At 51.2% G+C, this 25,714-nt stretch overlaps 2 protein-coding genes across 14 annotated transcripts in view; both read left to right on the top strand.

Moving 5' to 3' along the window:
- The window catches only part of Capn5 (calpain 5), a 54,562-nt gene extending 42,706 nt beyond the window's left edge, over positions 1-11,856 (top strand). For 6 of the 7 annotated variants that reach the window (XM_003468538.5, XM_063256439.1, XM_063256440.1 and 3 more), the window contains 9 exons: positions 564-756; positions 1,445-1,638; positions 2,187-2,264; positions 4,097-4,292; positions 5,022-5,144; positions 6,956-7,152; positions 7,730-7,845; positions 8,352-8,488; positions 9,399-11,856. In XM_003468538.5, coding sequence (XP_003468586.2) covers positions 564-756; positions 1,445-1,638; positions 2,187-2,264; positions 4,097-4,292; positions 5,022-5,144; positions 6,956-7,152; positions 7,730-7,845; positions 8,352-8,488; positions 9,399-9,581 — 1,417 coding nt within the window. In that variant the 3' untranslated portion in view covers positions 9,582-11,856. Of the gene's footprint in view, positions 1-563; positions 757-1,444; positions 1,639-2,186; positions 2,265-4,096; positions 4,293-5,021; positions 5,145-6,955; positions 7,153-7,729; positions 7,846-8,351; positions 8,489-8,880; positions 8,964-9,398 lie in introns of all 7 variants that reach the window. The other variant, XR_010049832.1, reaches the window with a different exon arrangement.
- Positions 11,857-14,298: 2,442 nt separating this feature from the next.
- Myo7a (myosin VIIA) overlaps positions 14,299-25,714 on the top strand; it is a 78,357-nt gene continuing 66,941 nt past the window's right edge. Inside the window, exons 1-2 of one of the 7 annotated variants that reach the window (XM_063256434.1) lie at positions 14,299-14,491; positions 16,426-16,485. In XM_063256434.1, coding sequence (XP_063112504.1) covers positions 16,468-16,485 — 18 coding nt within the window. In that variant the 5' untranslated portion in view covers positions 14,299-14,491; positions 16,426-16,467. Of the gene's footprint in view, positions 14,492-16,420; positions 16,486-23,548; positions 23,738-25,714 lie in introns of those variants that run through there. The other 6 variants (XM_063256433.1, XM_063256436.1, XM_063256438.1 and 3 more) reach the window with 6 other exon arrangements.

Raw genomic sequence — 25,714 nt, 5'->3', positions numbered from 1 at the left:
CAGCCATAATAAAGTTTTTAAAGTCCCTCCCTTTCTCACCTCAGGAACACAGATCCCTCTGATTTCATATGATTATTCCTTTAGACAAATAAGTATTTTTTAAAATAAATTATTGTATGCCTTTTAAGCATAATAGGAAAACAGGTCCATTGCTCTTTCAAACATTGGAAGCAAACATTAGTATTTTCCCTACCACAGGAATTCTTTTCCAGGTATTTTTTTCCATGGAAGTTTAATATTCCAGGGTATAGTTATAGCATTAGTTTCTAAAACTAACTCCCTGTTATTATATACACTTTTGAAAAGAATTGCCAGAGTTTTGGACAGTAGCTGCTGAGGCCTAGAGAAGTTTGAGCCATGAAGCAGTGTGGATTACATGAAACAGTGTGAGACACATGTTGGCCTGACAGTCATCTCCCGGGTTCTAGTGTTGGCTTGTTGTAGCCTTCCCTGTGACCTTGGCAGTTTGCTTGACCTCTCTGACTTTTGAAAGTCCTCTAAGGTAAAGGATTTAAACTGGCTGGGGAGCATGACTTCAGAATTCTTTCCGCATTGTTTCCCAGGCTGGCGGGCTGTTATCAGGCCCTGGATGGAGGCAACACTGCAGATGCGCTGGTGGACTTCACAGGTGGCGTTTCGGAGCCCATCGACTTGACTGAAGGTGATTTTGCGAATGACGAGGCCAAGAGGAACCAGCTGTTTGAGCGAGTGTTAAAGGTGCATAGCCGGGGAGGCCTCATCAGCGCCTCCATCAAGGTAAGAGCTCAACAGGCCCAAGACGGACTCTGTGCTCTCCAGCCCTGAGTGGGGTGGCTCAGGAGTCGGCTCATAATCTGGACTACCCTTTGGGGGACAGGAGCCCTGAGACTGTGCTAATCCTGTGCTGTGCAGTGTCCCCAACCCCCTACACCCAACATCTTCTCTTCTGACCCTCTCAGGCCCCTGGTGACCTCACCTGAGGTCCCTCAGTCCAGCTATGAGGCATCAAGCTAAGTGGCAGCTGGAACCCCTGTGGCAGGTGGGCTCTGGGCTAGTACCACAGGAGGTTCGTCTGATCTCATTAATTATGTGGAGTCTAATAAGAAAGCTCAGTGTATATAGAATTTGAACCCAGGTAGAGCCAGTCCTGTTGTACGTGATAAGCTGTCTCTCCAGAAAAAGAAAAGGCCTGATTTTGGTGGCATAAACATTTCCATCATGGTCAGTTTCCAGGTACCGATGTCTTAATATCCAATTCTCAAAATTCCTGAATATTTATCAGTCACTCAAACCAGGGCGAGTTGGCCCTGACACACTGTAGAGCTGTCCCCAGGGTGGACACTTCCCTTCCCACACCTTTGTGGGGGTGCAGTTCCCTTTCCTACTCATAGGGGACAGTGCTCTGGGGGAACCCTTAGGGTTTCAGGCTGTCCCTGCCTCTCTGAGCCCCTGGGTCCTCCTACAGGCGGTGACAGCAGCTGACATGGAGGCACGCCTGGCCTGCGGCCTAGTGAAGGGCCACGCGTATGCTGTCACTGACGTGCGCAAGGTGCGCCTGGGCCATGGCCTGCTGGCCTTCTTCAAGTCAGAGAAGTTGGACATGATCCGCCTGCGCAACCCCTGGGGCGAGCGGGAGTGGAATGGACCCTGGAGTGATACGTGAGGCTCAGGGACAGGAAAGGGTGGTTGGGGGCTTCCCAGAAGAGGGGTTTCTGAGGGTAGGTCCTGAAGGATGTGGGGAGGGTGGTGTTAGGAAAAGAGAAAGGAGACTTGAGTTTGGAGTGGGGTAGGGAGTGAGGTCCCCAACAAAGGCAAAGGCCTGGAAGTGGTAGGGACCTAGCTGGGAGGGCACACAGACAGCGGGCAGGGGTGTGGAGGCCACCAGCCACCAGCTGAGAGTGTGTGGAGCCGATGCCCTGAGCCATGCCTGATGAGGCCAGGAGGGGAGTGGAGCTCACCCCTAGTAAAGGAGTTCCCTTGTGGGGACATGCCCTCCCCTTCCACTCCTGGTCTGCTTCTAGACCTCCTGGCCTGGTGGGGGACAGCACACAGTTCCCTGGGAGAGAGCACAGAGCAGGGCTGGGTATGGCCCCAGTTCCCTAACCACTGAGGGTGGCCGCGGTCTGAACTGTCACCCAGCCTTCTCTTCGTGGCTGGAAAGTTCTGGTGGGGCCTCTCCTCTCACACTGCTTCCTCTCCTCTCCCAGCTCAGAGGAATGGCAGAAAGTGAGCAAAAGTGAGCGGGAAAAGATGGGTGTGACCGTGCAGGACGATGGCGAGTTCTGGTGAGTGCTGTGTCCAGAGCCTACAGGGAGCGTGGGCGCAGGGAGCACGGGAGGCAGTTTTAGCATGACCCATCATCACCCTGCTGCGTGGCCTTGGACAAGCCGTGCCGTCTCTGGGCCTCAGTTTCTGTAGAATGAGTTGGGCAGTAATGAGCCCTTTCATCCTGTAGTCCTCTGCCCCTTTGAGGGACTCCGGGCTTCTCAGGGCCCAGACTAAGCCCTTGGTAAGAAGCCCAGGATGCTAGCAAGTGGGGTCTGACCTGAGGGCAGGGGCAGTGTGATGCCAGGAGTAGATGGGAGAGAAGAAAAGCACCATGGAGGAGCTTGTTCCAAAGCTGAGGCTCAGGGTGCAGGGACCTGGCTTGGTGCGAGAGTACTCCTGTCTCAGTTTGGAAAGGGTGAATTCAGAAGAGCAGGGAACTGGGGGCAAGGGGAGGGGCGGGAAGACGGCCACAGCTGAGATTGAAGCGCCCAATAGGTACTCTGGGATAACCTGCCTCCAGTCGTTCACCTGTGTTCTATACCAACTGTGCCACACTCAGTGTCACCCTTCAGCAGAACACTTGGTTTAGAGACTTTGGTCCCCATGGAAGGTATGGGGTTCCCTGTGTGAGGCAGATGCTGTAGGCTCCAGAAAGCAGAGTAGATGGCAGTGATCCTGGCACCCCGTCGAGGACCCTGCCTGCAGGTTCTTGGAAGCTGCTGGGGTCACCCAGGCCTCTGGCCTCTGCCCTGCCACGACTCATGTAGCTCTTTAGGTTCTTTTGGTGAAGGACCGTGAGAGGATGAGAAAATAAACAGACAAAGCTGGGGTCAAGTGGAGCCCTTATCCTGATGATGGGAGGAAAGGAACTCCTCAACCACTGTAGCACTTTAATTTATATGCTAGATAGGCTCCTGAAGAAGGTCAATTTCAACTTCACTTCCTAGCAACTTGTCTGCCTGGCTGGCCTGGGCCCCTTTGCCTTCTTGGTGCTGAAATAACTTGTTTACATAGCTTGTTTTGGTCTCTCTGTTTTTTCTGGGCTGGCCTTGCTTTAGCCCCACACATGTGATCAATCTCCAGCTTCAAGGGCTCCCTACACAGCCCTTGAGGCCAAAGGCACACTTTGTCCAATGTGTCTTAGGGGTCAGTTGAATTAAAACATAGCCAAACCCCTCCTCCATGGAAACAGTGGCCCCCTGCAGCCCTTCTCATGCAGGGTTGTACCCTATGCTCTTCCCTAGCCCTCCACATAGGCTTCCAGAGGCAAGTATAGCACCTAGTGACCCTGCCACCCGGCCACTGCCGCATCCTTACCATGGGTGCCTACCGCATTTATTGAGGCCTCAGACCAGATGTGGAATCCTGTGGGTAGAAACACACTTTGCAAACTGTAGAGGGCTATACATATTAGTTATTGATTCTCTCAACAGTTGCTGCAGCAGCTAGACCAGCTGTTCTGTGCTGAAAGCCATACTGTATTGCTTTTGTTGCCCAAATTAACCCTTCAAGGCCTAATGTTCCATTTTTGGAATGCCCGGAACCATGGAATGTAATAAAATTTTTCTCTCCATATTCTTGTTCCTTGACTTTGTCTAGGTAACATACATGAATTTCATGCAAACATTCACAAACGATTGCCATCTTTGGAATAAATGGGTTCATTCCTACGCTAGCTCTGTGAGACAGGCAGCTGTTGGCAGATTCATCGACACTTTACAGATGAGGCAATTGAAGCCAAAAAGGGTTCAGGGTCTGTGCGGTGCCGTGTGTGGCTGGGGTTCCGAGCGCATGGAGTGAGTGGGCAGGTGGGCCTGGGAGCCACTTCACCTGCTCTCCCTGTGCCCAGGATGACCTTCGAGGACCTGTGCCGGTATTTCACGGACATCATCAAGTGCCGCCTCCTCAACACATCCTACCTGAGCATCCACAAGACATGGGAAGAAGCCCGGCTGCGAGGTGCCTGGACACGGCATGAGGACCCAAAGCAGAACCGCAGTGGGGGCTGCATCAACCACAAGGACACATTCTTCCAAAACCCACAGGTGGGCATGCTCAGGGGTCCCTACCTGCCCCTGAGCACCTGTGTGGGTCCCCACCACTGTCTCACCATAGGCTCTGGCATGACCTTGCATGCCTCCCTGCTTGTGCTTAGGCTTCACCATACCCATCTGTACAGTGGGGTGGGCACACTAACATATCTAGAGGTCATGAAGCCCAGCTTTATAGTTTGACCTGTAGATGGTAAAAATGAGGAACCTGGTTCCCAGGAAACTTGAGCATCTTGCCTAGAGTCTCAGGCATATTAAGAGGCCAAGCTGGGGATACACCCCTTGTTTCTACAACAGCGTGATTCTGCTGGTTCCTGAGGAACTTGGCCATAGGCCATGGCAACTACTTAATGTGCCTTTATGGAGCACCAACAGCGTGTGAGGCTCTGGGCTGAGTGTCCATTATTTCCCTGAGTTCTCCCAATCTTCATGCAGGGTAGCTGTTGTAGGCATTAGCAGCCCTGTGTCACAGGAGAGATAAGACTCAGAGCTGACAGGACTGGCCAAGCTCAGGCTGCCCGTGGTGGCAGAGGCCTGGCTTTTTTTTTTTTTTTTTTTTTTGTCTTTTTCATTTTTATCGGTACCGGGGATCGAACTCAGGACTGCCTGCTTGCAAGGCAGGTGCTTATGTCGCTGAGCTAAATCCCCAACCCCGAGGCCTGGCTTTTGAATTCATCTGTGACATGGTCTTATGGAAGTGTCTCTCTTTGGCCAAACCTGCAGTACATCTTTGAGGTCAAAAAGCCAGAAGATGAAGTGTTGATCTGCATCCAGCAGCGGCCCAAGCGATCCACCCGCCGGGAGGGCAAAGGCGAGAACCTGGCCATTGGTTTTGACATCTACAAGGTGAGGCCAGCAGGGCCCCCTGCTGTGGGTTAGGAATGTGGGGAGGTGGATTTTGGGCTCCTGGGCCTGGGGAGAACACTCTAGAACACCTCAGACACCGTCCTCACTCTAACCATCATGGCTGCATTGGCTAACATCGTGGAGATGTATCACAGTCCCTGTCGGGGATGCCCACAGAGTATGCTGCACCTGACCCTGATTCCTTCCTGCTCACAGTGTAGACTGTCAAATGGGTTAGGAAAAGAGTCGGTGTTGGGGCTGAGCTCTGTGATCCCCTGAGCATCACATCGCTGCTCCATGTCCCCAAGGCTCAGGGCCTCTCTCATCTCGCGCAGCTTCCTGTGTTGGAGACCCCTGTGCAAGGGAGGAGCATCCCTTGACAGAGCCAGGAAGACTCATTATTGTCCCCCTCCTTGTGATCTGGATACACGGCTTCCATATGTGATACCCAGTGTGTGGTAACATGTGGCCCAGCAGGACCCCACATACTTGTCAGACCCCTGAGAACTGGAGGGAGACACATGGACATGTGAAACACTTGGTCCATGCTAGGTCCTGGCATTTGATGTCCTGCATCATGTCAAGGCAGTGTGTGCCCATGTTTGTGCTGGTGCACACGCACTGTGTGCTGATGTGTTGTGACGCTTTGTTTTTGTTTCAGTATGTTATGACCTTCACTTTTGTGACTGGCATTCTGTGACACTTGTTTTGAGAACTATCTAGCTTATCTTGGCAGCTGACAATGTCATTTCATAAATTTATGCTATGACTTATGCAGGTAGTCCCCCCCTTGCATGGGGGGGAGATGCAATAGGTTCCCCCTTTTGAGGGGATGGGGTTCTAAGACCCCTAGTGGATGCCTGAGCTGTGGCAAATACCAAACCCTATATACTGTGATGATAACCAGCACAGTGCTCAGTGAGAATGGGCAGGTAGTGTACATGGGTGGCATGGACATACTGGACAAAAAAGGTGATTGATTTCCTGGGAGGAGTGAAACAAGATGGTATAAGATTTCATCACAGTATAAAAGAACATTGTAAAATTTAAAATGTATGAATTGCTGGAATTTTTAAATTAATTCTTTCAGTGCATAGTTGATTCCAAGTCACTGAAACCATCAGAAGTAGAAACCTTAAGGGTGGGACTTATCTGAAGTTCTTGCAGATACTTGTACTTGGTTCTGCTGTGGGGGGAGGGGTGTCTTTGGAACTTTTTTCTTTGTTTTGTTTTGTTTTTTGGTGGGTTTTTCTATTTGTTTTTTTTTTTTTTTTCTGCTACTGAGGGTTGAACCTAAAGCCTTTGCCCTGAGCTGCATCCCTAGTTCTTTTTTTTTTTTTTTCTTTTCTTTTTGAGACAGGATCTTGCCAAGTCACTAAGTTGCCTAGGCTGGTCTTGAACTTGTAATCCTCCTGCCTCGACCCCCAGACTACTGGGGTTACAGATGTGTGCCCCATGCCTGGCCATTGCTCTCCATTTTTAATAGCTTCCATTGAGGTAAAATTCTCAGGCCGTCCAATTCACCCATATAAAGTGTATAACCTGGTGCCTTCTAATGTTATCAGAGTTGCACAACCATTGCCACAGTCAGTTTTGGACATTTTTATCACCCACCAAAGATATCCTGCTGCCTTAGGCCATCACCACCCAATTCCATGGGCCCTCCTCCCCTTCAGCCCCAGGACCCGATGAACACTAATCTCCTTTCCTGTTCTGGACAGCTCAATTGCGTGGATTCTGGCAAGGGGCAGATGGGTGGGCTGGGTGCAGTGTGGGGCTCGCGTATGGCCCAGCCCGTGTATCTCCTGCAGGTGGAAGAGAATCGCCAGTACCGCATGCACAGCCTGCAGCATAAGGCCGCCAGCTCCATCTACATCAATTCCCGCAGTGTCTTCCTACGCACGGACCAGCCTGAGGGCCGCTATGTTATCATCCCCACCACCTTTGAGCCAGGCCACACTGGCGAGTTCCTGCTCCGAGTCTTCACAGATGTGCCCTCTAACTGCCGGTGTGTGGAGCTGTGAGGGCTAGGGTTGGTGGGGCGCAGTCCACACTGGGCCCCGAGGAGCCTCAGCCAAGTGGTACTAAGTGTCTGCCTGAGGCGTGGAGCCCAGCTGTCCAGCCATCCTGGCCTGACCCCTCTCCTTCCTCTCCCTTCCCTTGCACTCCATCCCAGCCCTTAGGAACACTGGGTCATGTATACTGCACTTTCCCATTTACAAATCAGCTTTATTTGCCTCACTTGATTGTTCCATACCCCTGAGCAGGAGGCCTGATCGTTCCGTTTTACACATGAAAATAAGGATCAAAGCTAGAAGGGTTTCTGAGGGCACATGGTCAATGGGAGTGTTGACCACCCACCCCCTGTCTGGTCTGATTCCAGCGTTCAGATCTAGCTATCATATGCCCTATCCCATGGGGTGGAAACTGGCTCTGGGACCCAGGGACTACTGAAACCATCCCCATCCCTGCTGGGTTCCCATACTGCCCTCGCCCGCCCCCTTGGTGTGGGACCCAGACTAGATGTCACCATTAGAACCCCTCCTCACTTGTCTTCCTGGCACCCCCTCACCCCTCCTCATCAGAGAGCTGCGCCTGGATGAGCCTCCCCGCACCTGCTGGAGCTCCCTGTGTGGCTACCCCCAGCAGGTGACCCAAGTCCATGTTGTGGGGGCTACTGGCCTGAAGGACTCCACAACAGGTGAGCTCAGCAGGAAAGGCCCTGGTTCTGCTGGTAGCTGCCCTAGTCCTTCTCTTCCACAGCAGTCCCTAGCCTCCAGAGCTCTCCTGCTCACACTCAGTGGCCAGCAAAATTTTCCTGGTATCCACTTCGGGGGATCTGGAGCACAGAATGAAGAGCAGGTCTACTGCCTGCCTGGTAGCTTCCTTCCTGGTAGCTTCCTAGAACAGACACCTGACACGGGTGCTCAGGGAAGGCTTCCTGGGGGAGACATCCTTTCTCCAGGCTGAGAAGGCATACCCTAATAGGCATGAAGCCTGGTGAAAAGAATTGGGGTAACAGGTGCTGTGAACGGAGGTAAAGGTCTGGAGGCTAGAGACTACTGGCTCACCTATCTCTTTAAGTTCCTGGGCTATGTGGTGGGTCTGGCTCCAATCTTGCTTTCCCTTAAATGACTGAGGCCAGGTAGGTGTCTCACCTAGGCATCCAGCTAGCCCACCCTCAGCCCAGCTCCCACTCTTTCCTAGAGCCCAACTCTTATGTGATCATCAAGTGTGAGGGAGAAAAAGTTCAGTCGCCCGTGCAGAAAGGGACCTCAATGCCTCAGTACAATGTGAAAGGCATCTTCTACCGCAAGAAGCCGGCCCAGCCCATCACTGTCCAGGTGAGCCCATGGCAGCCAGGCTCAGGGCAGAAGAGCCTTTGACAGGGACCCAGGGGTGCTAGGCTGTGGTTATTGGTCTGTCCCTCACTCCCCAGCATGGCTTTGGTATTCTGTTGCCTGCATCTCCTGCTGCACCGACATCAGGGTTGTATATGAGATTAGATTAGCCAGTGTGATTCAGAGACCCCGCAGGGTCAGTTTCCTGGCTGTGGACATTGGTCATCTCTGACAGCTTTGCCCAAAACCTTGGGAGCTGTTCCTTAGAGTCCTATGTGGGTGGGTCATTTGAACAAGAGCTACTGAAATGGTATGGGCTGTGGTGGTTTTATAAGAACCTAGAACAGGGGATAGAAAGCCACTGTCCTTGGACACAGCCTTCCTTCTCCTCTCAGGCCAAGGTGGCTGGTGCACGATGATTCTGAGCTCATTAGCAGGAAGCTTTCTGTCCCCCAGGCCCAGAGCAACATCTCTCTGGGTGAGAAACCATCTGTAAACAAACACTTGGGGACCCCAGGGGAGCCACTGTAGATTTTCCAAGTTTTTTTAACTCTGGGTCCCACTAGATCAAATCACAGACCCATAGCTATTGGGGATAGAAGGACCTCAAGGGACAAATCAAACCTTCATATTAGTAATGGGGAATGTAGGGTAGGTGGGGAGTCAACAACAGAGCTATGGTAATCTTTATGAGTGGAAGAGCACTTTGATAGGTTGGGAGCCCAAGGCTTTGGATGGGGGACATCCTTTCCCAAGGCTCGTGGTGAGGAAGACACTCCAGGTTCCTGTCCCTGCCAGGCCCACACTGTGGGGGGTGATTCTGGGCCCTGCAGCGATTACCCCCAGCACCTACCATAGGTTGTATTCCTGGTCTTAGGGATGATCCCTCCCACGACTCTCTCTCTCCTCCCAGATCTGGAACTACCGAGTCCTGAAGGATGAGTTCCTGGGCCAGGTGCAACTGAAGGCTGAACCTGATGACCTCCAGCCCGTGCACACCCTCCACCTCCGAGGCCGCAACAGTCGGCAGCCCAGCGATTTGCCAGGCACCGTTACTGTGCACATCGTCAGCCGTGCCTCCCTCATGGCTATCTGACACCTGCCTGTCTACCTGGCCCCAATAATTCTGAACACCACCTGCATGTCTGCACCAGGAGACCTGGGACCAGCCCAGGAGCCAAACACTGGGGTCCTTTTCCCACTCTTTCCCTGACTTGCTGTGTGACCTTGGGAGATTGCTACACTCACTCAGAGCCTCAGTATGCTGAGGACCCCAAAGCATTCCTTTCTTATGAAGGAATCTACCTGCCTGAGATTTAAAATAATCCTTCCCATCCCAGTTATCACTACTGCTAAGGGACTCTATCTGTTGAAAACATTTCCCAAGGCTCTACTGTCTGCTGAGGAGTGCCAAAAAGAGGTCACTTGTTTACAAACAAACTGCCATGTCCCCAACCCCCAGCCTGGCCCCTTGTCTCCCAGACCCACTCCAGTCTCCCCCTCTCTTCCTGTGGCACCTTTACCTAGTTTTCAAGCCATCTTGAAAGGGCTTGTCAGGCACCCACCAGGGTCCTGCTCAGCCTAGAATTTGGGAAACATGTGAGTGGTATGTGTTTATTCTCTAATCCTGTCCACTCACCAATCTGTTTATTCACTCAGTAGAGATTTGCCAAATGCATAAGCCACGTTTGAGAGGCTGCAGGGGAATGGAGCCCTGTCTCTGCCTTGGGCCTTGCCTGTGCCCTTAGGTCTTCTCAGAGACAGATGAGCTGCAGCTGCCAGCTTGCCCAGACTCCGGTGTCATACGAAGTCCCTGGTCTGAGATCCCTGGAAGAGAGAGTGGCCATGGATGAGGAAGAGGCACTTTCCTGCCCAATGTGTGAAGGAATGTGTCCCGCTAGTGCTTCAGGTGGGCAGAGAGGCCAAAGGGGCCCACGGGGAAGCAATGCTCCCCTCTGCCACAAGGCTTCTAGGAGAAAGGACTCCAGTGTGAATGCTGCCAGCCTTTGGATCGTATCACCTAGAGGGCATGGCAGGAGACAGGTAGCTCCATTGCCTGACCAGAGGCCCCTCCGCCTGCACTGCCCCAAGATCCAAGGAGGCCAGTGCTCTTCTTGTTCTCTGGACCAAAATGGTCTTTTTAGTCCTCACTGTTTTCTATTCTTTCTGTTTTAGAAATCTCAGTTTTAACCAGGGGTTTGTAAAGAAAACCCTGAACTCTTTTTTTCTTCCTTGAATTCCAGTTTTGCTGGTCTTCTGGTTTTATTTTTATTTCACCTGAGGAGAGATGTGAATGAAGCCAGACCTTTGCGGAGGTGGTCTGGAGGAGGGTGAAGATGAAGAGATTTGTATCTGGACATCTGTTGGCTGGTGCCAACTGTTTCCATGGAGAACTATTGCCTGCTGGTGGCAAGATTCACTTGGAGGCTCCTCAGTGCCCGCCTTGGGCTTCAGAGCAAACACAGCAAGCAAATTGAAAGTGCATTTTGTTCAAGAGCCAAAATTCCTGTTGGGAACCTGAACTTTGACTCCAGACCTTCAAGTGTGGGCCAGTCACCTGGCTGGAGGTGCTGGATCCTCTGATTTTGCCTCCTTGCTCCATGGCTGGCTGTGCTCCTGGGTCCTGGCCCTGAGCCAGGAGGGGTTAGGACCTGAAAGACAAGGAGCACAAGAGGATTCCTTCCATAAGTCAGAGCTTCCCATGAGAACCTGGGACTAGAACTCTGCACATGACCAAGAACAAGTCACTTAAACCTCCTGTGCCTCGATTTCTCCCTCTGCAAAGTGGGACTGATGGTTTCTATTTGTCAGCACTCTTGCTAGCAAGTGCTGAGTAAGGGCAAGGGAATACCCTGTCTCCATGTATATCTCTGAATGCTTACTATACACACATACACGTAATCACCAATTTTCGATGTCTATTCGAAATTAGGACTCCTGAGTCAGGGCTGAAGAGGTGAGCCCTAGGTAAGCCAGCCTGGGCCCCTGGGGCTGACACATGGTTCTTTTGTTCAGCCCTATTCCCCAGGGACACAGGGGCAAATCAGGACCAAGTGACAGGCCAGTGTAGGCTTCAGCCTGGGTGCCAGGTGTGCCTCCCACCCCCAGCAGAACTATACCACAGCCCTCTAGGTAGGCCAGGCTGGCTCCTGGCTGTGCTGAAATTTCTGACCCCAGGAGGCCTTGGAGACTGGTTGGTGAGGATGGAGGTGGGTCAAGGAGAGCAATTATTTTGTTCACCTTACAACTTAGGGAGCCTGCAGCCCACACCACGCAGCCCTGGGCTCCACTCCTCTCAAAGCCCACTATAGGATTAGGAGGAGAGGAAGCCTGCTCTCTTCTCAGAATAAATGTTGCTGCAATTCCAGAAAGACTTTCCTGTGTCTGTCTGTCCCTTGAGATGGGGGTTGGGGGGGGGGTGGATGACTGTCCTCTGGTCAAAAGGACAGGACAAGCAAGTGTCTATAGGCTGAGATCAGTAGGATCCTCAGTCACTCCATGCTGCAAATCAGCACAGGGCTAAGTGCTGAGCCCCGTTCTGAGCCCTGGGGAGATTGAAAGCAGTCCCTGCCCTGAAGCAGTCTATGGACTACTGGGAAAAACTAACCATATCCTCCGGCCCAGCTAAGCACAGCACAGAGTTGCTGAGAGGGCACCAGAGGACTTGCTGGGGGTCTTTTAGTCTGCTGGGTCCAGGGAGGCCTAAGTTCTGTTCCAGTGAAACAGACAGCCATATGAATGGGCTTGCAGGACACAAGTGAGCATAGAGAAACCAGAGCAAAACTGTGGGGAGGAACAGGATTGGGAATTTGAAGGCAGAGTTGGCAGACCTCAGTGATAGCTTAGGTTTGGGGTGGGAGGGGAGCATGAGTGTAGGAGGAGGGCAAAGTGAACCAGGACTGGTTCTGTGGCTTGGATGTGGCATCCTACAAAGACTGTTGTGTTGGAAGCCTGGTCCCCAATGGAACAGCAGTGAGGGACCTAGTGAGAGGCGATTAGGAAGGAAGAAATGGCCTTTTGTGAGACTGGATTGGTGCCCACAAGAGCAGGTTAGTAGAAAGTGAGGCACTAATACCTGTTTTGAGTTTACTCCACACGTAGTTCACGGCTTCATGCCATCCTTTGCCAAATTACCGTGAAGCCACTGCCTGATGTGGCCACCCAGGCTTGGACTTTTCAGCCTCCAAAACAGCCCTAATTAGCCTTTTTTCCTTGGGAATTACCCTGTCTCGGGTATTCTGTTATTACAAAATAGAATGGACAGATTCCTAGATTTCTTCTTGGCAGTGTGAGAAATGAACTATGCGACCTGCAGCAGAGTGCCTGGGTCATGGTGGGTGTCCAGAAAGTGTAGCAGTTACCACAGGATCTGAGACCACTTTTTCCTCCACAGCCCTCCCCCACTCTCTCTGGCTCAACAGCTCCCACTGGCATCTCCACCCCAGCTACCACAGTGCACTGTGGGTACCCCATATTCCAATCAGAGAGCCCATTTTCCCCACTTGTGCTGTCCAGCTAGGAGCCTTTGAGAGACATGATTTGAGGAGCTCTAGTGGTAAGTAATCAGCTGCAGGTGAGGCCCAGAGGTGGGGGCTGTTTTGGAGCAACTCCTGCCGGGGTCACTGGGCTAATGGGCCCTTGAGCATCCTGAATCTGAGGAAGCCAGGCCCTGCAGACTCTGAAATAACCCCATCACGCTGAGCCTGGCTCCCTATGGAGCCTTGCCCAGCAGGGGGCACTAGCGGCCCTCTTCACTCCTCGTCCCCACCCCCTCCCTCCATCCTCCTCAGGCTTCCCTGAGGACACCCGTATTTCATTGGAGGCCTGGAATTGAAAAGCTTCACTGCTTCTGCTGGACCTAAAGCTATACATGGAAAAGTGCACAGATAGGGGCAAGACAGAGAAAAGACCGGGTTGCAGGAGTCCTCCAAGCCACGCTTCCTGCCAGTGCTAATAAAGATTTGTATGCTCCTTCCAATTGCACGTTTCACTTTGTCCCCATTATATACCTTGGCGCTTGTTGCTAATTGGTTCTGAGAGGTGTGATGAGTACCAAACAACGGCTGGAAAGAGCAGCGAATCTGACAAATTCTGACTTGGGTGCCAAATACATGACAAGTACTAGGTCACAATTTTCACATTAAAGTGTGTCATGCCAAATTGGACAAGTTTCAGTGCACTTGAATATGACCATATGTACAGGTATAAATGTAGTGAGCTGGTTTGGCAAAGTTTCTGGATGATTATAAGAGAACAGACACCTCCCAACCCCTTGAACAAGTTGTGGGGGCAATTTGTGGATAAGCTTCAGGGGCACATGTGGGAAAGAGCATGCCAGAACACTGCTCGCCCGCACCCTACTGCCGCCCTGGCTGTATGGCCAGGCCTTGTTGGAGTCTCAAACAGTGTCTTGGAGGAGAATGGCTGGGTGGAGACTCTAGCAAATCAGTGACCAGGTCAGAATCCGAATGAGGTTTCCTGCTAGGTGCTGAGGCAGCAGGTAGTGGTACTGCAAATCTCCCCCACTAGAGATACCTGAAGCCTCCATGTGTGGTCCTGAGCCCCATGTGTGTCTGCAGCACAGCCAGAGACTGCAATGTCCCTACCTCCTTGTTGGCTGGTGGCACTCTGTGCAGAGCCCTGGGCAGCCTCTGGACAGCAGTCCCAGCACAGCCCGCCCCCCACGTGGATGTTGCCACACCCAGACCTTGGAGGCCCCCTTGGGCTCCGCCTCCTGGGAGAAAGCTCTGGAGTGAGAAGGGAGGGTGGCAGTGCTGGCTGGACAGTCGCCTGGGCAGAAGGAACAGGAGAGAGAGAGAGAGAGAGAGAGAGAGAGAGAGAGAGAGAGAGAGAGGTATTTAGGGCAAGCTGCGGGTAAGGCACAGGCAGCATTGTCTTCAGATTGTGCCAGACTAGTGACCCCAGCTTCCCGAGTTCTGCTCTACCGAGCAGGTAGCAGCTGCAGCCAAGCTCCTGGGACACTGAAAGTGTGCAGCTGGGACCCAGGTAAGGATGGGCTGCCCCTGTCCTGGCACTGGGAGAGGATATTTTGGATTTGGATTTGGGAGCATTTCCAGCCACCCATGGGGCTTCACTACAGCAGCCATTGAATGACATTGTCCTGAGCTGGAGAAGATAAAGATTTGTACCTTGGAGAAGGGAAAGGCTAAGGAGTTCTGCATCCATTGAATTATCTCTGAGTTGGGGTGGGGGCCTGGTTGTGGAGCACCCTGGGGCCAGGGTAGCAGGCATGCTAGAGTGCAGGACAGAGTGCAAGAGAGTCTTCTGTTCCTGTCTGTCTTTGGTCTCTCTTTGACACTTTTTATCTCCCTCCTTGAATAAGTCACCTCCTTTCTCTATTCCCCAAGTCTCCCATCTTCAATCTGGGAGTATGAAGCCCCACCACACAGGATTGTCATGGGGACAAGATGGAATCAGGCATGAGCTTAGAAATACAAATACTACTGTATTCCCCCTTGTCCATTTGAAAAGCGAAGGATTTAAGCATGGTCTAGCTCTTAGTTTTAGAAATAAAATCCATACCTCACAGTTTTTCTAATGGATGGACCTTAAATTCTACCCTCTTGCTATCCTCTAAAGGCCTTACACTTTCATAAAAATTCTGACTTTCCCTCTGGCTCTCATGGCCTGTCCTGATGTTCAGTGCCAGCACAGTGGCCCTGGCACTGAGCTCCCAGGGGAAACTGCTGAATTTTTTTCCCTGCCAGGCACTCAGGCCTATGCAACTCCCAGGAAAGACCATGTATGCTCTGGGATCCAGATCTCCAGGCGTCCAGCCCTGAGGTCAGGGCTCAGGTGTCAGGCAGTATCATGGGCAGAGGATCAAATACCTCAGCACCTCTGAATGGGCCCTTGTGAAAAATTGATGTCCATCCTGTGGGCAGGTTGGGGGTCAAGGGGCCTCATGCCTGGGCCTGTGGACCAGAGCTGCCATTGATGGCCACAATCATCCAATGAGTCTTTCTAAATCCATCTCTGAGCCTGTATGAGGCTGAAGAAAAGGTCATGGCTCAGGCTCTGTCTTGGCCATCATCCTGTCCTTGATCAATTGTCTTTAGAAACACAGGTAGGGACAGGCTCTGACCCAGACAGATCCATACATATAGTGAGAGCTGGGCAAAGATAAACACAGAGGTTCTTGGCAGCCTCAGGGTTTTCAGGAAAGCTTTCTGGAGGAGGTGCCACCTGAGTGGAGCCATCAACCATAGGTGAAGTTTTACTGGTCAGAATTCCAGGATGAAGGGGCAGTATAAGCAAAGGCAAGGAGGTCTGAGAAGAGTTGCAGTATTTCAGGAATAGTGAATCACTAAGAATGGTTCCATTGTAGGAGGAAGCAGAGAAAAGCCTCCGACATCATCAGGGACCAGCCTGTGCTAGGCCTTAAAAGTGGAGACTTAAGGCTTCCCTTCCAAGGGCAAAGATGCCCGGGAAAGGTATCATCCAAAGTGTGCCATGCACAGGTCATATTTAACCTGAGATTGTCCCCTCAGACCAGGCTGCCCTGACGCCTACACTTCTGCAGCATCTCTGAGCTAGGAGGCCAGAGGTCAAGTCCTAGCTCTGAATTTGCCCTGTCCTGCTGTGTGACCTTGACACAGACCCAGGTCTTGGACTGTCTCTGGGCTTCTTTGTCCAAACAAGTATACTTGTTCCTTCTTGGGAGCCCATTGGGAACCTCTGGATGACAGTGGCTGAAAGAACAACCACAGTGGCTCAGCTTCTCTGGGCAACAGAGCTGAGGACAGAGAATGAGGCTGGGGTCCCTGGACTGGCCTGAGGCCAGAGGAGAGGAGTCAGGGAGGATTACCCAGGGAGGAAGGGCTGTGGCTTTGGGAGGTGTCCAGATGACCCCTAATGGGCTCAACGGTTCCAGGGCTGCTCTGCTCAGAGGCTGACCTGGTCTGTCTTCTGCAGAACAGTGTTTGCCGAGCAGCAGGTAGCTGGAGCTCTGGCACAGAACCATGGTGATTCTTCAGCAGGTGAGTGCTCACACACCTCTGAGTCCTCTGGCTTCTTATACCTCAGACCTTGTTGGGTGGCTCAGCAGTTGCCATCCCAACCACTTGTCTCTAAGCTACACTGTGGGGTGCCCTCTCCAGTCTTATCTCTTGGGAAATCCCTATGTGCACTTTAAAACACAGCTGACAACTTTTCCTGACCCTTGCAGGCTTGTCTGGGACCTGCTCCCTCTGACGCCCACTGGGGTTCCTCTGTTCACTGACTCTTCCCACTGGGAAGAAATGATTAATTCACCCACATCTCAGAATCCCAGGCATTCCAGGGTATGGATGTGGAAAGTCTGTGTGGCAGGGGTTGGCGAGGTTGCTTAGGAAGGACCCTGAGCCTGATTTGTGCTGAGGGCCTTGAGTGGCAGTGGACAAGGATGGCATGGCCCAAGTAGAGGGGTTTTGTGGAAGGAGACAGAGGATGTTGCCACTCAGCCAAGCCCTCCAGCCCCCCTTCCTCCTCAGGGCTACAATGGCCTCAGGTCCTCAGCCTTTCCCCGTGACCAGCCTGAGGCTCTAATGAGCTTCTGGTCTCCAGAACAGGATCCTGGAATGTGGGCACCAAGCCAGGTGGGGCTGGCACAGGGCCTCACAGTTTGCTAGGATGGGTGCTATCGGGACTTGGCCAGCAGTTTCTTGTCATTCTGGGCCACCAGAGGCAACTCAGCAACCTTGTTCTGCAGTCTGAGGCCATCTGGACTCAGTGTGTTCCTGTGTAAGAAGGCAGGGTCAAGACAGGGTTCTAGTCCAGGGCCCATTGACCTGATAGCTTGTTCAAAGGCCCATCAAAGATGGCCACAGATGAAGAAAGAAAGTAACTTCCCCTGTGGGCTGGATCACAGTGGGTATTCGGCCTCTCAAGGAGGGCTTGAACCCCATTACCTCTTATGAGTGTTTTCCCTCAGGTAGGCCTCTGGCTGACTGGAGCCTCTGTGTCCCCCTCCTACTTCTTTCTCTAAATGCTCCCCCATATATACCCTGTGGGGGCCTCTGCAGGGAGCAGGTATCTGTAGCTAAGTTGGCTCTGCCAGTCCCTCAAACAGAGAGCACCTTTGGTCCCATCAACATCCTAGCTCTGCAGTTCTGCAAGGCAGAGCCCACATACTTAGCTCCATCCTGAGCTTTGCTATTGACAAGACAGAGAGCTTGGGTCACATTATTTAGCCTTCCCTGAGCTCGGTGTCCTCCCCTGTAAAGTGAAGCTGAAAGTCCTCTTCTCAGCACTGCTGTGGTGAGCCCAAAATGCCACACTCCTTCCACTTCCTCCTGTTCTCATCTCTCCTTTCTTCATCATTCCCCATCCCCCTGCCCTTCTTGCCTGATGACCTCAGGCGCTCTCCCTACTCAGTTTAGGCCTCAGGCGCTCTCCCTACTCAGCTAACCCCAGGTCTACATCACACTCTGTTCTCTTCTTCTGCCATCCTGGGTCTCCTAGGGAACCCTGAAATGAAGGACAGCTGCCACCACCACCACCTCCTCCTCCTCCTCCTCCTCCTCCTCCTCCTCCTCCTCCTCCTCCTCTTTCTCCTCCTTCTCCTCCTCCTCCTCCTCCTCCTTCTCCCCATCTCCTCAGCCGCCACATGGGTCCACCCTGCCAAATGTGTGTAGAACACCAAGTGCACCACCATCAGCTCCAGGGGCTGTTTTTGAGTCCCACTCCCATCACTTTCCAGCCCTGCAGCTGTGGGCAGATCGCTGCACTCATTTTCTGCTTATGTAACAAAAAATCTATGATGGGACTGAGCTGAGACCAGATTGCCAGTGCATATAAAATGACTACCTCAGTGCTTGGTGCAGGGCTCCATAGGGACTTCCATGACCACCACTAGTACAGTAATATTAACAGTGTTCCTGGGTGTGACATTTCCCAGTCCTCTCTTTATTTGGAATGAAAAATTTCAGGAGATTCAAAGGAAACAGTGGTTCTTTCTTCATGTCTAGAATCACCCATTGTGGTACATACCAGTGACATTCTCATCCATTCTCTATCCCTTCATGCATCCATGTACCCACCAAACATCCCTACCTCTCTGAACCTCATAGTGTACCAGATGCAAGAGACACCTTCATAAAAATGGTCCAAAAACTCAAATTTTTTCATTCATGAGGAAAACTTACTCATTTAGCAAGGACCTTATCAGCACCACAGAATCTGTGGTGGTCCTCCTATGTGCCAGGCCTGCCACACAGGATCTCATTTTATCACAAGACTATGAGGTAGGTGCCTTTTGGACAATATCCCCGAGGCTCAGAATGCTTATTGAAACTTGAGCTGGGTGCATCTGGACATGGGAGGGAATCACGCTGGAGGGTAAAATGGAAACAGGCAGGAAGAAGAGGCCTGGAGAAGGCTGCAGTGCAGGGCAGAGGGTGGCATAAAGGTGTAGGGAGAACAGATCAGACTGGCCATACTAGGTGGCATTTGCAGGTCTCTCTGAGGACCTTGTGGCAGCATGGGCAGACCCACTGTGTGTATGGCTGTGGAGTGTTGTAGGGGCTCCTGGGGAGTCCTGGAGTGTCTGAGGCTGCATCCTTCGGCCCCATCTCATCCACCAAGTAAAGCAGCACTGAGCCCCTTTTCTCCATGTCAGGTGGAGGTCCAAGAATGCATAAAGAAAGTGACTATCCCCTGCCCAGGCAAAGTTTCCAGAGCAGCAGGATGGGATGGTGAGGGAGACTCAAAAAAAAAAGCCTCTGCAAATAGAACGATGACAGCCAGGGCTCCAGGGCACATGGGTTGGGTGAGGAGCTGGGAATGGGAGAGCTTCTGCAAGGATGTGGGCAAGGAAAGCTGAGAGGCTGTTGGAATTGCCCCTCACAAGCACATGGGAACTGAGGGCTCAGGAGGACTTGTAGGTGCCAGGTTGGGAACAAGAACCTGGAGGTCTGTGGTGCACATACAATCCATTTCTTTGAGGACCTTGAGGAAGGCTGTTTATTTGTTTCAGTCTGACATGATTTCCTGCCCTGTGGTAGGGTCAGCATGAGGACTGTAAGTACTTGGCCAAAATTTTTAGGTAGGAAAGTTTGAAGATAAGTGTTATGGGCTGGTGACAACTGGGTTGACCCTTGTGGTAAAATATAATGTCCTTTGTCTCTTGTAATGATGTTGACTTCAAGTCTGTTTGGTCTAGGAGATGCCCTGGCTTTCCTTTGGTTGCTATTAGCATGGAAAGCTATTTGCACAAAGCCTATCCACTTTGAACTTGTCTATGTCTTGAGATCTAAACTGAACCTCTTGGAGGCAGCAAGCACATAGCTGGATCATAGGGTTTTACTTATTTTGCCATCTCTACTTTTTTGTGGGAAGAGGTGTACTAGGGATTGAACCCAGGGTCTTCACACTGAGCTACATCCCCAGGTCTTTTAAAATTTTTAATTTTGAGACAAGTTCTCTCTACGTTGACCATGTTGAGCTCAGACTTGCAGTCCTCCTGGCTCAGCTTCCCAGGGTATTGGGATTACAAGTGTGCACCATAATGTCCAGCTCAGTACCCCCTTTTAATTGAAGAATTTAACCCATTTACATGTAAGGTAATTGCTGCTAAGGAAGGACTTCTGCTTTGCTATTCGTTTTCTATGTTTTAAATTTTCCTCTCTCATTTCCTTCCTTACTGCTTTCTTTTGTGTTTATTGACTTTATCTTTATGTACAGATTCGATCTCCTCTCATTTCTTCTTTGTATAAGATTTGCTGTTTTCTTTATTTTAAAAAACTTTTTAAAAGTATTTTTTTAAAGCTTAGCCTTTGGTTTACAATTAATATCTTAAATGTGCAGCACAAAGACCAAAATACCTTCAATAAATACATAAAAATTACATTTCTCTGCCTTTCTGTTATCACAAATTATTCCTTTATATATCGTATGTCTATTAGCATAGATTTATCATTATTTCTATGCTATCACATAGGAAAAAAAGAATTACAAACCCAAAGTTCAATTAATACTGGCTTTCTCCTTACTTACATAGTTGCCTTTACGAGGGTTTTTTTTTTCTTCATATGGCTTTGAGTTATTCTTTAATTTTGTTTAAATTGTTGTGGCTATAAAATACACACAACAAATTTACCATCTGACCTATTTTTAAGTGCATAGCCCGGTGGTGTTAAGTAAATTCCTGATGTCATGATAGCCATTCCCACTATCTACTTCCAAACTATTTTCATACTGTAAAAGTGAAGTTTCACCCATCAAGCAGTAACTCTTCTCACCTTGGCCCTGAAAATCACTATAGTTTCTGTCTCTGTGAGTTTGACTACTCCAGGTGCCTGATATAAGTGGCTCACTACAGTTGTATTTTTCTGTGGCTTATTTTACTTAGTAAAACATCCTCAAAGCCGATCCGTGTTGTAGCACGTAAGGGAATTTCCTTCCTCCATAAGGCTGGATGATGGTTTGTGAAGGCACACAGCATGCTTTGTCTATCTAGTCATCCGCTGATAGACACTACCTGTTTCCATGTTTTAACTCTTGTGAGTGGTGCTGCCAGAGCATAGGGGTATTGCCATCTTGCTTCCAGCTCTTTTGAGTACTGTAGATGCCAGAAGTGGAGCTGCTGACTCATATAGTAATATAGGAATTCTATATTAAGGTTTTTGAGGAACCACTATACTGTTCCATATCACACACCACATCCTCACCAGTGCTTGCTGTCTGGTTTTTGATAGTAGTCCTCTAAGGATAACTTTTACATTTCCCTTATGACTAGTGATGTTGAGCATCTTTTCATGTAGTTCTTATCCATTTGTATATCTTCTGTGAAGAAATGACTATTCAAGTCCTTTTCCTGTTTTTGATTGGGTTGTTCTGTTGTTCTTCAACGCCCTTTCATGTGCAGAAATTTTATAGGATAAGTCAAATGGTGACAAACTCTCTCAGCATTTATTTGTCTGGAAATGTTTTAATTTATCTTTGTATGTGTTTGTTATTGGGAATTGAACCCAAGAGCATTCTACAACTGAGTATATCCCCAGACCTTGTTTTGAGACAAGATCTTGCTGAGTTGTCTAGCCTGGCCTCAAACTTGTAATTCTCTTGACTCAGCCTCCAGATTAGCTAGGATGACATACATTGCCAGCACAACTGACACACTTTTATTTTTGAAAGATAGCGATGCCAGACATAGAATTCTTAGTTAACAGGTTTTTCTTTCAATATTTTAAGTATACTGCCTTCTAACCTCCACAGTTTCTGATGATAAATCAGCTAAGAATCATAACAAGAAGGCTAGGGATATAGCTCAGCAGCAAAGGAACTGGCTGGCAACTGTGAAGTTGTGAGCTTGATTCCTGGTACCAAAAACAATTATATTAAGATTCCTTTACATATGAGTCTCCTCTGTCTTGCTGCTTTTCACCTTCTCTTTGCCTTTGCCACTTGGAGATCTGTATGCACAACATCTGGGTGCAGGAAGGGCCAGGACCTCAGCACCCTTGGAGGGTCTCCCCTAGGGAACTCTCCAGCCACCAAAGCCTTCTCTCTCCACTCTGTTATTCCCTGTGCTGTGCTCTTCCTTTTTGCTGGAATGCCTTTCCCTTCATGATCGGAACCCCAAGCTGTCACCCCTACGGTGGCTCCCCAAGGGAATGGCCATCATACTCAACCTTTGTTCTGATAGGCATCAAATGCACTCCAAGGTGGGGCAGCCTGCCCCAGGTAACAGCTAGGGAGTGAGTGAATGAACTGGGATTGAAGCTCAGCTGTCTGTCCAGCTCCAGCATTTGAGCTCTCAGCAGCCACACTATCCTGTCTCTCAGGGCCAGTCTGTCCCTTATCTGGTGGTACCATCCTTATCTGTGTCTGGGTCTGTCCACCCCACTAGGCACAGAGCTCCAAGGACATGTCACCCTGACAATGTCCTCAGTAGGTGCTTTGGTCTGCACCGATGTCTAGTGAAGACTGGTTGGTTGTAAGGACTGATGAAAATGACCACAGGCCCATGACCAAGCTTTCTTGTATCTGAGCGGCTGGTCCCTGAGCCAATGGATTTGGATGAGCAGCGGACACTGAGGCTGCACTTGGCCTGGGCTTGGCAGGAGGAGAGATGTCCTCTGAAAGCAAGGTCCCAAAGGAGAGCAGGAAAGGGTGCAGGAAAGGGTGGAAATCACTGTCATCAGTCAGCTTTGTGATGGGTGGCAGAGTCGTGGGACCTAAGGCTGGGCTGCCTGCACCTGTCCATCCTATACAGTGTACAGGTCTCCTTCCCTTCCTTTCGCCTATTTCACTCCCTGTTGGTATTTGCTGGAGGCATTTTCAGGATTCCAGACAATGCAGAGAGCTAACAAAAAAAAAAAAAAAAAAAGGAGCCAGGAGGCCTTAAGAGAGAAAAGACAGAAAGAAGGGAGGAGGCTGGAAATAAGGGTGGGTAGAAGGTCACAAGGCCCCCTGCATGGCGTGGTGTCCTCTGGCTCACAGCGCTGGAGTCAGGTGCCCAGTCCAGTGTGGATGCCAGGACACAAGAGCCGGTTTACCCCACTGCAGCGTGAGCTCTGAGCTACTAGACTGGCACAGTATCCAGGGTTGTCCACGGGACCCTGTACCAGCTCTCCGCAGCTATTCTTGTGGCCGGACATCACCTATAGCTGGGCCTAGGACTGGATGAGGAGAACTGGAGACAGGTTCTTTCTCCCATCACATTTCCGCGAAAAGATTTTTGTATGTCTGTGGTCTCCAGAGTTGGCCAGTCAGGCAGAGACATCCACGTCCCTTAGTTTCCCAAAGACAGAATTTATTGTCTTGTATTCTGTGACCTTCCTGCATTTCTTTCCTTTACACTGATTTTCTCCCAACTGCATTCTGGGTGATTGATCCCCGGGGTTTGGCTCGGCTGCCGCGTGCTGTGACCCCAGGGAAGCCTCCGGAATCCCCGGCGGGCCATCGAGGTCCGCGGGGCGCGCGGGGTTCGGCCGCGCGTGGCCCCCTCCCCACCGTGCGCGCCCGCCCGAGTCACCTAAGCCGCCGTTGCCATGGGCCCGCGGCAGATGGCCGGGTTTAGGGTTCCCCGGGCGCTAGCGGGCGGGCGGACGGGCGGGCGGCGCGAGCGGGATTAGGTGAATTAGGGAGCGCGAGCCCGCTCGCCGTCGCCACCGCCGCCGTCGGGCCCTGCGCGCCATGGAGCCCGCAGACCGCCCCGGTGACCCCGGCGAGGCGCGCGCCCCGCAGCCCGGGAAGTGGGCGCTCGTGCGCAGCCTGAACCAGGCGCTCAAGACCTTCGCGGTCCTTCCGGTGAGAGGGGTGGGAGGGCGCGCCCCGCCAGCTGGGTCTCAGTCTCCCCGCCGGTCAGGAGTGGGGCAGGCCGCAGGGACTCAAAGCTCTGGTTATGCAGAGCCTGGGGTGCATATGGGGCCCCTGACCATGGCACTGATACAGGGGAATGAAACTCCCAGCCCACTAGATGTCCCAGTACCAGTTCGTGTTCTCTAAAATCGAAAAATGAATTTTAGGAACAACGGAGGTTAAGGCAGAATATGTTTACTGAGAGAAAGAAAGCTTCTGAGAGACAGAAGGGGTCCCCGGGGGGAGGGGGGTTTACCAAGGACTCTGTCTTTTCTAAGGACTTTCACAGAGTAAAACCACAAGATGAGAGGGTTCTAAGGTGGGGGACACCTGGGAACTGGTGAGGTGGGCATAAGGTGGGACAGCACTATGGTCAACCTATAACATTAAGTGCTCAGCTAAAATTGATTAAATCAGGTACAAATGGGGAAGCCAGTCACATAGTAAGCGGGCATGCTTAACCGCAGGGACTCTTCCTGTAGGGGGTTGGGATGGTGACTCCCGACTTCCTCAGCGTGATAGAAAACTATTTAGACTATCAATCCTTAGGTTGTGGGTGTATTTGCTTTGCCTTTTGTCTTGAGATCTGGCCCACAGCGGGAGGTGTTTGTCTCCTCCCAGGTTGCAAGGTTGCTGGTCTTTTGCACTGGCTCCTTCCAGGGCCCAACCTTGTCTGACTGCCTATAATATTTTTAACTAACTCAGTTGCCTGTAACAGCATGACTGTCCCCGGCCCACCCACTAGGCAGGGAGGTTTTGCATGTGGAACACTAGGGAGTCCAGCTGAGTGGGTTGGGCAGGTAGGAGGGGAGATTTCCAGTCTTTTCTGGGGCATAGGCCCCAGAGCACAGGGAAGTCTCAGCCAACTTTGCCTGCCAGCTGAACTGCCAGAAAAGCATGGTCATGCAGGATCCCCTCTGGCAGCAAAGGTGAGCAGTTGGACACTTTTTTGCTCATAGGTGCCTCTGCAAGACCCTTGCCTGTGAAATGAGGCTAACCACTCTTCCTGAGCACTCAGGGAGACAAACAAGGCTGGGGAGAAAGGAGTACAGGGTTAGACTCTGTGTTGTTCCACCAGCAGGTGCCCCATGCAACCCAGGATCCAGAGGAGGGAAGAGGCAGAAAGGGCTAAGGCCCTACTGGGAACTGACGTTGATCCGGGGCTACCCTGATATCTGGGAGGGGGCCTGCATTTGCAAGTCTCTCCTCTCCACTTGCACTCACTGACTTTTAATACTGTTGAAAAGGGAGGCCCAAAGAGACTGAACGACTTACCTAAAGTCACACAGCATCAGTGGCAGAATTGGAGCTAAACCCCAGTTTCTTGACTCCATGCTCGCTATGGCTGTGTGCTGGCTTTCCTGTGTGTTTGATGGTGAGAGGCACTAGGATTTGGGGGTGACCTTGAGACTATTTAGGTGGGCCCATTCTAGGACGTCACTGTCCTGAGGCTGGAGCCTGCAAAATTGGGGGCAGGGTGCTAAAGGTTGCTGTGCTCCAGCCACTCATTTGACAGTTGAAAAACTAGAACTTCTCCCAAGATACATGAACCACACTATGGCATGTGCCGCGTCACGAATGGGACCTTCCATTCACGGTGAGGTCCCTGTAGGGGCGCCCTGCTGTGTGTAAACTCATCACTGGGCAGTGGGGCCAGATGTCATGCCGGCCTGGAGACTGGCCACAGCCTGGGGATTAGGCCTGGAGCGGGGTCCTCTGTCCCTGTGGCCACCTCCTACCTCAATGCAGCTTCATCCTCTTCTCTCCTTCTCTCCCCTCCCCTAGCCAGGGACCCTGAGGTGTCATTGATTTGATGACTGACTGTGTCAGATTCTTTTTTCCCTTTGGGCCTCAGTTTCCTCACCTGTAAAATGAGGACCCTTGCTCCTTGGCTGCATTCTGACGTCAGGACTTTCCTGAGACCAG

The sequence above is a fragment of the Cavia porcellus genome, unplaced genomic scaffold (genome assembly GCF_034190915.1).
Source record: "Cavia porcellus strain 051 isolate PalLab524CR breed Dunkin Hartley unplaced genomic scaffold, mCavPor4.1 scaffold_9, whole genome shotgun sequence".
In the NCBI taxonomy this organism is placed as follows: Eukaryota; Metazoa; Chordata; class Mammalia; order Rodentia; family Caviidae; genus Cavia; species Cavia porcellus.
The sequence above is the reverse complement of the archived record's forward strand: the minus strand, read 5'-3'. Positions and strand labels throughout refer to the sequence as shown.